General features: G+C 40.4%; 1 protein-coding gene across 1 annotated transcript in view; it reads left to right on the top strand.

The window, feature by feature from the left end:
- The window catches only part of LOC137425524 (elongation factor 1-alpha 2), a 78,664-nt gene that overhangs the window by 19,380 nt on the left and 43,676 nt on the right, over window positions 1-15,608 (top strand). The window contains exon 3 of the mRNA XM_068114044.2: window positions 7,406-7,585. Coding sequence (XP_067970145.1) covers window positions 7,406-7,585 — 180 coding nt within the window. The remainder of the gene's footprint in view (window positions 1-7,405; window positions 7,586-15,608) is intronic.

Here is a 15,608-nt window from a genome sequence, read left to right as displayed (position 1 = left end):
CCATGCTGTGGAAGGACGTATTAAGCTGCTCTATACACCTCAACATGGCGCGCATTTAAAACATGGAAATTCTTCCGGATTATTTGTAGTTAATTAGTGTCGTCAACTCAGGAGGTCATGATGATCATTTTTGTGAATCACATTCCACATCAGACACCTCCAGTATAACTCCACAAAAAACATGCTTCACACACACTCACAACTCATCCATTTATAGTAGAAAGTTAATCGGTACTCCACCAAATATATCCCAAACGGATTATCTTTGCTTTTACCTTTCATTGATGCAGCTTTTTGATGGAGTAGGGTTGCAGCCTTGTGTTGCATTGACCTCACTGGTGTGGGTTTGATGCCCACCGCTGCTCAGTGGAAATCCTTGCACACTATGATGGAATGGCGACCTGTCCAGAATTGGTTCTTAGCCACAGAATCGTTCGTCACTTGTCGTAAGTGCCCCATTGCTCTGACAAAGAGAAGACACAAATCCACCACCACCAGGAGAACCATTATAAGATACTTTTGTGAGAAAAATGCTCTCGGCTGACATAATGCATCTACAACAATCTACAAATAGGAAGTTCAACAGCTTGCAAGCCATATGTTCGTATCACTAAAGTGCTCAGTCAAGCATTTGATCGTTTTGTTTTATTGCAAGAAGGTTAATGCTGAGATGATGTCGTTTTTTTTCTTTTTCAAACGTTGCACTTCCAGCAATTGTCACCCATTATTCTCCGCAGAAGTTCCTCCACGTTTACTCCCAAAAAAAGAAGAAACATGATTGATCGAAGGTTTACGCATTACCTTTCATGCAGTCGATGGCGAGCCTCCGCTTTGTCTTTTAGCGTTTATTTTCTATCTCTTTGCCATTTTCATCAAATCCCTCCTGATGTTTACGACCGTGTTGAGCAACGACATTTAATTCCATCCAACGATGAAAGATTCACCACCAAGGCAAGCCTGTCAAGGTCTGAATTTTTTTTATTTTTTAGAGCTGGTGTGAATATTTCCCCTTAAATTGGATGTGTTCAAGTTGCGTGTTTGCTTTGGGGTGGATTGATGTCCATTTTTGATCGGTGGTAAGTCCAGTATCTGGCACTAGACATTACTTTTGTGATCCTGACGTCTTTTCAATCTTCCTGACGCACCCACAGGTGATCGATTTGGTGTCGCCTTTTTCACCTTGGGTTTATCCAGGTGATTTCCTGCCAAACACACTTAGTTGAATCAACCTGGTATTCGATACAAAGTAAGAAAAGGAGGTTGCCTTTCTTGTTTAACTCACTGATCTCATGATGGCGTCGCTTGAAGGATTATGATCAAATACATCAGTTTTAGTTCGTTTTGAAACAAGTCTGTTTCTTTTTATAAACAGATCCATACCTGATGTGACATATCGAAACATCACAGTCGATCTGGATTTTGGAGCACGCATGGGTAGATAGATATATGAGATGACACCTAAAGGCACGGGCCTTACAGAGGCTGTTTCCATATTTCGAGGCCCTGGCAGGACACTCTTTCTTGGCACTCTGCCATGTGATGCCACTCATCAATCCCAACTAATGAAATGCTTGTTTACAGTTGCTCTTCTCTGACATTCCAAAAAAAAAAATTCAAGGCTCAGCAAACTGTACTGGTGTCTGACACCACAAAGACTCCCCAGGCTCTTTAATCATATCATGGACATTTGATGTATTGAAAGAGCCATGTGTTCTGTTTCAAAATCTGTTGTGAGGTTCTCCTCCCTCATGAGGTGCTATGTTAATGTTTTGCATTTTACAAGATTGATGTTCAGGATGGGTGAGGCCCATAGTTTTTCCACTTCATGATGAGATTCCACACAGCTGATTGGGGAATGGCTAAGATTGTCAAAACCGAGATGCAGGTACCCAGTCTCACACAGATGATTGGCATTCCTCTTGGAACTCTGTGAAGGTGGCCGGAGGCATTATGTTTTCAGATTGTCCGCCCGTCCATACGGGCTAAACATCGCTTTTCTCAGCAACCACATGTCCGATTGAGACGAAACTTTCAGGGTAGGAGCGACACGCATGTAGAATGTTTTTGTGATAATTGTGATGTCATAAGTCATGTGTATGGAAACCATCTTGGATTAATGCAAATAATTTTAAAAATATTTCTCGGAAACTGCGGAATGGAAAAATTTTAAACTTGGCACATTGTCAAGTACTCCCAATGGGGAACAAAAGCATGATAATGATGACATCATTGGTGAAGTGGCATACCAGCCATAAATGTTTTAATCGAATGCCTTATGTTAAAAATCTGAAATTGCATGCACATGATCATTGACCCATTGGTATTGAAATATTAAATTTATGACATCATAGGTCACATGGTTTGGCAGCCATATTACATTTAACCCAGAACCTTAAAAAAATCTTCTCCCAAACCACCAAACAGATTGACTCGAAACTTTACATGTGTCATCGACTATGCATGGCGATTAAATATTGATCACGAAAACGTTATCGGTCACATGGTGTGGATTGAAGGGAAATATTAAATAACTCTTTCTCAGAAACCGCTTACCCGATCGATGTGAAACTTTACAAATGTCATCGAACACCAAGACGCAGTCGCATTGCTCTAGTTTTGACGTATGACGTTCTGAAGATGAGCAATGATAATTCTTTGCAGATTCATGCTGTCTGTTCATGGTATTCATGGTTTAAAATGTCGGACAAATTTGGGCAATCCTCATGACTGAAATTTTTGTCCCATGACCTTTTGTAGGATGGTACATATACGAGATGCATTCAGACATGAGAGTCTCCCAATTTATTTTAACAAACATGTAAGATTTACCAAAATGAATCTCTCAACATATCTCCAAGCAGGGCTATACACTTTTGGCACCTGTCCATCCATGATGTGAAGGCTGCAGCAAAGACTTCTTCCGCAAGATTGCACAAAAGTTTTAAGCTGTTCAAAGTAGCAAACGCTATTCAAATTCATCAGTTTGTAGAAGTGATAAATAACCAACGAGAACCGCACTCAGTAGAGAGCATACCTCCACCAGGTGAACAGTTTACGTTTTGTATCCCAGAGTAGACCAGAAAATCACAATACAGAATCACATTTAATCAAAATTATCCGTCCACAACTTTTTGAGATATCCTGCTTTGTATCGTTTTTGGCCCCATCTCCCAATGGTGAGGAATCACTTTAAAATTCCACTGGCCGGATCCAGTTCCGGATCTTCACCAAAGTTGAATCGAACATTCCTTGTCAAACACTCAACTGGTCCACCAAGTTTCGTCCAAATCCGTCCATAACCTTTTGAGATATCCTGCTATGTATCGTTTTTGGCCCTATCTCCCAATGGTGAAGAATCACTTAAAAATTCTTCTAGCCGGATCCGATTCTGGATCTTCACCAAAATCTAATCATTTTTTCCTTGTCACATACACTACCTCTCTGCCAAATGTCGTCCGAATCCGTCCACAGCTTTTTGAGATATCTTGTTCACAGACGGACAGACAGACAGGGGTGAAAACGTAACCTCCATCCACCTTCTGTGGCGGAGGTAATTAGCCCGTCCCCTGCGCAGTAGAGATAGGGTTTTGCAATCACACGTGTGTGTGTGTGTGTGTGTGTGTGTGTGTGTGTGTGTGTGTGTGTGTGTGTGTCTGTCTGTCTGTCTGTCTGGGCTGTAACTTTTTATAGCGTAGCCTATAGGGCAATGCCATCTAGAACAGTGTTTGTCTGTCCGTATCTATGTCCCCTCAAACGTATACCAATCGGAGCTGAGGATCTGGTCACATGACAGGGTGATGTGATTACGTCTGATGTCATTACGGCGGTACTGCGGCTGACTCCGCACACCGCCATTTTGATTCCAATTTCGTTCAGGCCGAACATATCGTCGAACCTGTCATATATCACAATCACCATACTCTACCCAGAAGCATTTCATTCAGAGTGAAACACAAACAAACCGATTGTTAAAATGACCATCCAATATCGAAAGCATCGGCGTTACGGCTCTTCCAACAATACGGTACGTATAGGCCTTAGGCTTCATGCCTCACTTTCGGACCGCTTCGGACAAATTTAGCCCAGGTTTCTTAATCCAGTAATGTATCGTTTCAGTAGTATCGTTTTCGTAATAATAATATTAATAATAATATAGTAAATATAACCATAACACATTAATCCCAATGCCGTGTATGGAAAGTTAATGGATTGAAGCGGTGTATGGTTCATGATTCAATGATAAGCGGTGTAACCACGGAAATAAGGAATTAGCCTCAGTTTTTTTGATGGTAATATCATTTTCATAATAATGATAATTAAATGTTAATATTATAGTAAATGTAATCGTAACACTAATCCCTTCGTAGTGACTGCAAAGTTACTGTAGGTTAAAATATACTGTATCTTCTATATATTAAAGTAGCGGCAGTTTTGTGTCCGGCCGTCACTCTACGTCATTACGTCTATCTTCAACTAAAGTATCAAACAAGCCCAGATACGCCGCTGTTAGACTAAAGGTCTTGTTTGTTTTACCATTTGAGCTATTGCCAAATTTTTAACATAATTTTATTAGGAGAATATGGAGAAAGTAAATCAATAATTAGGTCAAAAGCTTAAAGGTCAATGTCACATAAAATCGTCAATTTTTATCCTATTGACTTGAAATTTTAAGAATTCGCATATTGGGTCATTTGGTTCACCAATAAAACTCTAGAAGCCGATTGTTTAGAGGTCAAATGGGTCAAAGGTCAATGTCACAAAATCCTCAATTTTCATCTGATTGACTTGAAATTTGAGCAGGGATTGCATATTGGGCCACTGAAGCCTATTGCTTTTGAGGTCAAAAGGTCAAGGTTGTGTATAAATCATCAATTGTTTTAGCTGTTTTCATAATGTTTAGCATAGAGAGGAAGAAGAATGAATGAATGAATGATCGTTTTAAGGCCATTTTTTCCCGCTAAAGCAGGGGTTAGCCTTGCGGGCCCCATGACAATCATGGTTCCCTGTTTGAGGCAAGGTTTTTATGGCCAGATGCCCTTCCTAATGCCAATCCTTAGTCACCTCTTATGATGCGCAGGGATACGGTGTGCCTATTCTAAATCAGGGTACACACCGGGATCATTCATCCCAGCAAGCTGGTACTCAATTTGCTGACCTCAGAAGGATGACAGGCTGAGTCAACCCCCCTGACGTTAATTCAGCGATTGACCGGGATTCAAACCCAGGATCCTAGGTATCCCAAGCCTGCGCCCTAACCGCTAAGCCAACACCAGGATATAGAGGAAGAAGATGAAATCCAAATACAAAGCGGACGCGGACGGGCTTTGCATTTTCAGATGCTTTCTAGTTCCAATTTTGATTTACATGAGAAGTTGTGACCACGTGAGCAACCCGATGTGGTGGGGCATTGTTATGGTGAAGTACAATCCTGACTGTAGTGTTCAAGTTCCTGACGTTTCTTCCGCATGGCTGACAGATATGGCTTTTCCAACACCTCCTAGTAACTGTTACTAGCAACACCAGTACCAGATATCCAATTTGCAACAAAATGGCTGAAAGTGATGTCACCGAGAACATTTCCAAACTAGAACGCCACTCAGTAGAGCGCATACTCCCGCCGTGGGTCAAGTTGGAATAGTACGATTTCACAAAAGTTTGAGGGAGTAGTTCAGTGATAACACAAGACAAGACAACACAAGACAGACACTGCACAGATATATATTTAGAATATATAGAAGATAATGTAAAAACAAAAACAAGGCGATTTCACTTACATTTTCGGATTCAGCGTTCAATTCCATATAAGTGAGTGTATTTTGAGGCATGTGTGACTTCAAATAAAATTGTAAGCCAGGAAAACGTTCGTTTAATTCCTTAGGGATACAACATGTAAAACTGGCCCAAACGTCAAAACAAAACTCGCTCATTTTCAGTCGTACAAGCTAATGCGACCACTCATTCTTCTGGGAAGAATCCCGTGCACATGCTTGTCACACTTATAAGTCACCTAAGTCTTTATAAGTTCATGAAATACTGACACCGCGATTGACATTCGCTGAGGTAAATGTTGATATCTCTTCTGAAGTAAAAAAAAAAAAAAGTTTTGAAGCATTATACGTATCAAACGATACATTTTATGAAACGGGGAAATCTAATACACACTTTGGTGGTTTTAAAATGACAGAATATGTCTTTATTAGAAGAAAAAAAAAGAACCTTGAAACGACGCTGCTAACAAAATACACCGCTCAAACGCATAACCACGAGTTTAAACTACACTTCCAATAAATATGAAAACTATTTTCATATCACAATGTTAAATACAGAATATATAGAAGATAATGTTAATAAAAAATGAGTCCTATCTTCCATTGGTAAACAATCCTTCAAAAAATTCCTGGATCCGGAATAATATCCTGAGCTTCACCAAAACCTAATCAATTCTTCCTTATCCCAAGGGCAATCATCCCACCAACTTTCATCCAAATCCGTTCAGAACTTTTCCAGATATCCTGTTCACAAACACACGAACACACACACACACACACACACACACGGACACGAGTGAATGCATTACTCCCTGGCGGGAGTAAAGATGACCAACCTCATCTTGGCTGATGGCCTGACAAAAAATTTTTTTTGGGTGAGGTTAGTCCGAGAGCTCCGAGAGCCTCCACGGTGCCGACTGCATTGAATGAGAGAATACGGAAGAGCAAGGCATTCTTAAGCACATAAAGGGGTTAATGAGCGAGGTTACCGCAGGTGTGGGCCCATTGAATGATAGCACAGGGATATCGGTTGGCGACAAAAGTGAGATGGCAGACTTGTTAAATAGTTACTTTGCTTCAATATTCACACAAGAACGGTTATCGGAAGTACCAATAGCTGAGCGAATATATCCAGGAGGTGATGAAGGGCTTTTAGAGTAGTTCCAGTTATAGTGGAGAAGGTAAAGAAAAGGTGAAGGAAGCAAACACAAGATAAAGCTCCAGGGCCAGATAACATTGTTATGAAAATGAGAATTTCTATATTATATTCGTCCCCCCCATCCAAAACCATGACCTTTTCCAGCCCCTTTAACCTTCCCAACGCCAATCTCTTTCCAAGTTTCCAGTTTTTCCTTCGTCAGAGTTTGCGGCTGTAGCCATCTTGCCCTTTTGTCTTCCGCTCGCCCTCCTCGTTCCCCACATCCCTCATTTCTCCAAGTCTCCCTCCATTTTGTCCATCGTCCCTGCTATTGGTGTGTTCCTTCTCCCCAAAAATCTTTCTACTGTCCCTTTCGTTCCGTTACGTCCTGATCCACTCTATGTTCTCGCACCTCCATGAGCCTCGACATTGTGTACAATTTTTAAAAATAGCAACTTAAGGTGTGCTCACGTGGATGTACACCTGAGTGTGTGTGCAGATGGGAAAGGGTTCTTTCAAGTACGCTTGGGTTTTGGACAAGCTGAAGGCGGAGAGGGAGCGTGGCATCACCATCGACATTTCCTTATGGAAATTTGAAACGCAGAAATACTACATCACCATCATTGATGCACCTGGGCACCGAGATTTCATTAAGAACATGATTACCGGCACCTCCCAGGTGAGAGGTCTCAAAGGGTATAAATATAATGATGGCTCATTGTTTGGTTCATGATCTGAAGGTCTCGTATTTGTGACCTGGCGGGGTCAAAGCATCCAGTGTGTTTTTCAAAACAAGGATGCCTAATTTGCTCATTTAACACCTGCTTACAATTACGTATGTAATTTACTTTACTCATCATGTGATGGCTGTGGTGAAATTGCTATTTGCTTGTGTCATTTGGTTTTCTGTGTGGTTATCTGAAAGTGTGATTGCCGAGTTGTCTGGCTGTCCGGTCATGTGATTGGCGACACAGTACACACTTAGCAATATGATTGTATGATTTACTACTTGTTTGATCATGTGATTGGCTCCACACATAGCTACATGATTGTATGATTTACTAGTTGTTTGATCATGTGATTGGCTGCACACATAGCTACATGATTGTATGATTTACTAGTTGTTTGATCATGTGATTGGCTCCACACATAGCTACATGATTGTCCGATTTACTAGTTGTTTGATCATGTGATTGGCTACACACATAGCTACATGATTGTATGATTTACGAATAGTTTGATCATGTGATTGCCTACACAGTACACACATAGCTACATGATTGTATGATTTACTAGTTGTTTGATCATGTGATTGGCTCCACACATAGCTACATGATTGTATGATTTACTAGTTGTTTGATCATGTGATTGGCTACACACATAGCTACATGATTGTATGATTTACGAATAGTTTGATCATGTGATTGGCTACACAGTACACACATAGCTACATGATTGTATGATTTATGAATTGTTTGATCATGTGATTGGCTGCACACATAGCTACATGATTGTATGATTTACGAATAGTTTGATCATGTGATTGCCTACACAGTACACACATAGCTACATGATTGTATGATTTACTAGTTGTTTGATCATGTGATTGGCTGCACACATAGCTATATAATTGTATGATTTACGAATTGTTTGGTCATGTGATTGGCTACACACATAGCTATATGATTGCATGATTTACGAATAGTTTGATCATGTGATTGGCTACACAGTACACACATAGCTACATGATTGTATGATTTATGAATTGTTTGATCATGTGATTGGCTGCACACATAGCTATATGATTGTATGATTTACGAATTGTTTGATCATGTGATTGGCTGCACACATAGCTACATGATTGTATGATTTACGAATTGTTTGATCATGTGATTGGCTGCACACAAAGCTATATGATTGTATGATTTACGAATTGTTTGATCATGTGATTGGCTGCACACATAGCTATATGATTGTATGATTTACGAATTGTTTGATCATGTGATTGGCTGCACACAGAGCTACATGATAGTATGATTTACGAATTGTTTGATCATGTGATTGGCTGCACACAGAGCTACATGATAGTATGATTTACGAATTGTTTGATCATGTGATTGGCTGCACACATAGCTACATGATTGTATGATTTACGAATTGTTTAATCATGTGATTGGCTACACAGTACACACATAGCTACATGATTGTATGATTTACGAATTGTTTGATCATGTGATTGGCTGCACACATAGCTACATGATTGTATGATTTACGAATTGTTTGATCATGTGATTGGCTGCACACATAGCTATATGATTGTATGATTTACGAATTGTTTGATCATGTGATTGGCTGCACACATAGCTACATGATTGTATGATTTACGAATTGTTTGATCATGTGATTGGCTGCACACATAGCTATATGATTGTATGATTTACGAATTGTTTGATCATGTGATTGGCTGCGCACATAGCTATATGATTGTATGATTTACGAATTGTTTGATCATGTGATTGGCTGCACACATAGCTACATGATTGTATGATTTACGAATTGTTTGATCATGTGATTGGCTGCACACATAGCTACATGATTGTATGATTTACGAATTGTTTGATCATGTGATTGGCTGCACACATAGCTACATGATTGTATGATTTACGAATTGTTTGATCATGTGATTGGCTGCACACAAAGCTATATGATTGTATGATTTACGAATTGTTTGATCATGTGATTGGCTGCACACATAGCTACATGATTGTGTGATTTACGAATTGTTTGATCATGTGATTGGCTGCACACATAGCTATATGATTCTATGATTTACGAATTGTTTGATCATGTGATTGGCTGCACACAAAGCTATATGATTGTATGATTTACGAATTGTTTGATCATGTGATTGGCTGCACACATAGCTATATGATTGTATGATTAACGAATTGTTTGATCATGTGATTGGCTGCACACATAGCTATATGATTGTATGATTTACGAATTGTTTGATCATGTGATTGGCTGCACACATAGCTGTATGATTGTATGATTTACGAATTGTTTGATCATGTGATTGGCTACACAGTACACACATAGCTATATGATTGTATGATTTACGAATTGTTTGATCATGTGATTGGCTGCACACAAAGCTATATGATTGTATGATTTACGAATTGTTTGATCATGTGATTGGCTGCACACATAGCTATATGTTTGCATGATTTACGAATTGTTTGATCATGTGATTGGCTGCACACATAGCTATATGATTGTATGATTTACGAATTGTTTGATCATGTGATTGGCTGCACACATTGCTATATGATTGTATGATTTACGAATTGTTTGATCATGTGATTGGCTGCACACATAGCTATATGATTGTATGATTTACGAATTGTTTGATCATGTGATTGGCTGCACACATAGCTATATGATTGTATGATTAACGAATTGTTTGATCATGTGATTGGCTGCACACATAGCTATATGATTGTATGATTTACGAATTGTTTGATCATGTGATTGGCTGCACACATAGCTACATGATTGTATGATTTACGAATTGTTTGATCATGTGATTGGCTACACAGTACACACATAGCTATATGATTGTATGATTTACGAATTGTTTGATCATGTGATTGGCTGCACACAAAGCTATATGATTGTGTGATTGCCTGGTTTGATCATGTGATTTTCTACACACATAGCTACATGATTGTGTGATTGCCTGGTTGTCTGATCATGTGATTGGCTACACACATAGCTACATGATTTTGTGATTTCCTAGTTTGATCATGTGATTGGCTACACACATAGCAACATGATTGTGTGATTGCCTGGTTGTCTGATCATGTGATTGGCTGCACACATAGCTATATGATTGTGTGATTGCCTAGTTTGATCATGTGATTGGCTGCACACATAGCTATATGATTGTGTGATTGCCTAGTTTGATCATGTGATTGGCTACACACATAGCTACATGATTGTGTGATTTCCTAGTTTGATCATGTGATTGGCTACACACATAGCTACATGATTTGTGATTGCCTAGTTTGATCATGTGATTGGCTACACACATAGCTATATGATTGTGTGATTGCCTAGTTTGATCATGTGATTGGCTACACACATAGCTATATGATTGTGTGATTGCCTAGTTTGATCATGTGATTGGCTGCACACATAGCTACATGATTGTGTGATTTCCTAGTTTGATCATGTGATTGGCTACACACATAGCTACATGATTTGTGATTGCCTAGTTTGATCATGTGTGATTAGCTATATGATTGCCTGTCAAACATGTGGAACATGTCTTTCAATCCTGACAAATCTCACACTCTTACTATGTCTCTCCGAAAAGATCGACTGGACAACCCTCCCATCTACTTTCTCAACAATCCTCTCCAAGAAGTTCTGTCGCTCAAGCTTTTGGGTCTCACCATCTGCCATGATCTTTCTTGGGAAAACCACATTTCCAAGCTGGCCTCCAAAGCCAGTCGCCGACTGGGCATCCTCCTTCGTGCGAAGTCCTTCCTCGGCACACCTGAGCTCCTCACCACATACAAGGCTTTCATCCGCAGCTCAATGGAATACTGTTCTCCCCTATGGGCTGGTGCTCCTGCCTCACACCTGGCTCGGCTTCACGCTGTTGAATCCAAAGCTTTCAGAATCATTGGAATCTCCCGCGATGAAGCTATCTCTCAGGGCCTTTCACTCACTCACCGCAGGCAGGTAGGTGGTCTTTCTGTCTTCTACCGACTCCTCTCCGGCCTTGCTCCCCCAGCTCTCTCTGTGCTCTGTCCCCCAAATATTCCTACAGGTCGCACAAGATCTGCCAGCCACCCTCTGATGGTTAAACTGCCGAAATCTCGGCTCTCTGCTCACCTTCACTCTTTCATTCCTCTTTTCTCCCGCCTCTGGAACAAACTCCCACACTCCCTTCAATCACACTCCTCCCTCCAGGTCTTTAAAACAGCTGTTCACCACCATCTCTTATCTTCCCCCATCCAAAACCTTGATCTTTTCTACCCCCGCTAATTCACCCCAGATCCACCTTGTTTGAAATTCCAACTTCTTTCCTGGAAGTCTTGGCAGTGTCCATATGTTTTATACCTCTCCCACCCCCCCCCCCCCCCTTCCCATGCCTCCCCCCCAAAGCCGTCTCCCTCCCACAGTTCTCTCGATGTCTCCATGTCTCTCGGTCCCTGCTCTCAAATGTTGTGTTTGTGTCCTTCCCCCTCTCTCCCCATCTTGTCTACCGCTCCCGATGTTATTTGTTTTGTGTGTCTGTTTGTCTTTCTGTGTGATTAATGTTCGCTCTTTCACGAGCCTCGATCTTGTATACAAAAAAAAAAAAAAAAAAAAAAAAAATGTGATTGGCTACACACATAGCTATATGATTGTGTGATTGCCTAGTTTGATCATGTGATTGGCTATACACATAGCTATATGATTGTGTGATTGCCTAGTTTGATCATGTGATTGGCTACACACATAGCTATATGATTGTGTGATTGCCTAGTTTGATCATGTGATTGGCTGCACACATAGCTACATGATTGTGTGATTGCCTAGTTTGATCATGTGATTGGCTGCACACATAGCTACATGATTGTGTGATTGCCTAGTTTGATCATGTGATTGGCTGCACACATAGCTTCATGATTGTATGATTGCCTGGTTGTCTGATCATGTGAATGGCTGAACACATAGCTACATGATTGTGTGATTGCCTAGTTTGATCATGTGATTGGCTGCACACATAGCTACATGATTGTGTGATTTCCTTGTTTGATCATGTGATTGGCTGCACACATAGCTACATGATTGTATGATTGCCTGGTTGTCTGATCATGTGATTGGCTACACACATAGCTATATGATTGTGTGATTTCCTTGTTTGATCATGTGATTGGCTGCACACATAGCTACATGATTGTGTGATTGCCTAGTTTGATCATGTGATTGGCTGCACACATAGCTACATGATTGTATGATTGCCTGGTTGTCTGATCAGGTGATTTTCTACACACATAGCTACATGATTGTGTGATTTCCTTGTTTGATCATGTGATTGGCTGCACACATAGCTACATGATTGTGTGATTGCCTAGTTTGATCATGTGATTGGCTGCACACATAGCTTCATGATTGTATGATTGCCTGGTTGTCTGATCATGTGATTGGCTGCACACAGAGCTACATGATTGTATGATTGCCTGGTTGTCTGATCATGTGATTGGCTGCACACATAGCTACATGATTGTGTGATTGCCTAGTTTGATCATGTGATTGGCTGCACACATAGCTTCATGATTGTATGATTGCCTGGTTGTCTGATCATGTGATTGGCTGCACACATAGCTACATGATTGTATGATTGCCTGGTTGTCTGATCATGTGATTGGCTGCACACATAGCTACATGATTGTGTGATTGCCTAGTTTGATCATGTGATTGGCTGCACACATAGCTTCATGATTGTATGATTGCCTGGTTGTCTGATCATGTGATTGGCTGCACACATAGCTACATGATTGTATGATTGCCTGGTTGTCTGATCATGTGATTGGCTGCACACATAGCTACATGATTGTGTGATTGCCTAGTTTGATCATGTGATTGGCTGCACACATAGCTACATGATTGTGTGATTGCCTAGTTTGATCATGTGATTGGCTGCACACATAGCTACATGATTGCATGATTGCCTGGTTGTCTGATCATGTGATTGGCTACACACATAGCTATATGATTGTGTGATTTCCTTGTTTGATCATGTGATTGGCTGCACACATAGCTACATGATTGTGTGATTGCCTAGTTTGATCATGTGATTGGCTGCACACATAGCTATATGATTGTGTGATTGCCTAGTTTGATCATGTGATTGGCTGCACACATAGCTACATGATTGTGTGATTTCCTAGTTTGATCATGTGATTGGCTGCACACATAGCTACATGATTGTGTGATTGCCTAGTTTGATCATGTGATTGGCTGCACACATAGCTACATGATTGAGTGATTGCCTAGTTTGATCATGTGATTGGCTGCACACATAGCTACATGATTGTGTGATTGCCTAGTTTGATCATGTGATTGGCTGCACACATAGCTACATGATTGTGTGATTGCCTAGTTTGATCATGTGATTGGCTGCACACATAGCTATATGATTGTGTGATTGCCTAGTTTGATCATGTGATTGGCTGCACACATAGCTACATGATTATGTGATTGCCTAGTTTGATCATGTGATTGGCTGCACACATAGCTACATGATTGTGTGATTGCCTAGTTTGATCATGTGATTGGCTGCACACATAGCTACATGATTGTGTGATTGCCTAGTTTGATCATGTTATTGGCTGCACACATAGCTACATGATTGTGTGATTGCCTAGTTTGATCATGTGATTGGCTGCACACATAGCTACATGATTGTGTGATTGCCTAGTTTGATCATGTGATTGGCTGCACACATAGCTACATGATTGTGTGATTGCCTAGTTTGATCGTGATTGGCTGCACACATAGCTACATGATTGTATGATTGCCTAGTTTGATCATGTGATTGGCTGCACACATAGCTACATGATTGTGTGATTGCCTAGTTTGATCATGTGATTGGCTGCACACATAGCTACATGATTGTATGATTGCCTGGTTGTCTGATCATGTGATTGGCTGCACACATAGCTACATGATTGTGTGATTTCTTTGTTTGATCATGTGATTGGCTGCACACATAGCTACATGATTGTATGATTGCCTGGTTGTCTGATCATGTGATTGGCTACACACATAGCTATATGATTGTGTGATTTCCTTGTTTGATCATGTGATTGGCTGCACACATAGCTACATGATTGTGTGATTGCCTAGTTTGATCATGTGATTGGCTGCACACATAGCTACATGATTGTATGATTGCCTGGTTGTCTGATCATGTGATTGGCTGCACACATAGCTACATGATTGTGTGATTGCCTGGTTGTCTGATCATGTGATTGGCTGCACACATAGCTACATGATTGTGTGATTGCCTGGTTGTCTGATCATGTGATTGGCTGCACACATAGCTACATGATTGTGTGATTTCCTAGTTTGATCATGTGATTGGCTACACACATAGCTACATGATTGTGTGATTTCCTAGTTTGATTTTGTGATTGGCTGCACACATAGCTACATGATTGTGTGATTTCCTAGTTTGATTTTGTGATTGGCTACACACATAGCTACATGATTGTGTGATTTCCTAGTTTGATTATGTGATTGGCTGCACACATAGCTACATGATTGTGTGATTTCCTTGTTTGATCATGTGATTGGCTGCACACATAGCTACATGATTGTGTGATTGCCTAGTTTGATCATGTGATTGGCTACACACATAGCTACATGATTGTATGATTGCCTGGTTGTCTGATTATGTGATTGGCTGCACACATAGCTACATGATTGTGTGATTTCCTTGTTTGATCATGTGATTGGCTAAACACATAGCTACATGATTGTGTGATTGCCTAGTTTGATCATGTGATTGGCTACAAACATAGCTACATGATTGTATGATTGCCTGGTTGTCTGATCAGGTGATTTTCTACACACATAGCTACATGATTGTGTGATTTCCTTGTTTGATCATGTGATTGGCTGCACACATAGCTACATGATTG

This window comes from Myxine glutinosa, chromosome 4, assembly GCF_964187855.1.
Source record: "Myxine glutinosa chromosome 4, kmMyxGlut1.1, whole genome shotgun sequence".
Taxonomy (NCBI): Eukaryota; Metazoa; Chordata; class Myxini; order Myxiniformes; family Myxinidae; genus Myxine; species Myxine glutinosa.
This window is presented reverse-complemented; position numbering and strand designations above follow the sequence as displayed.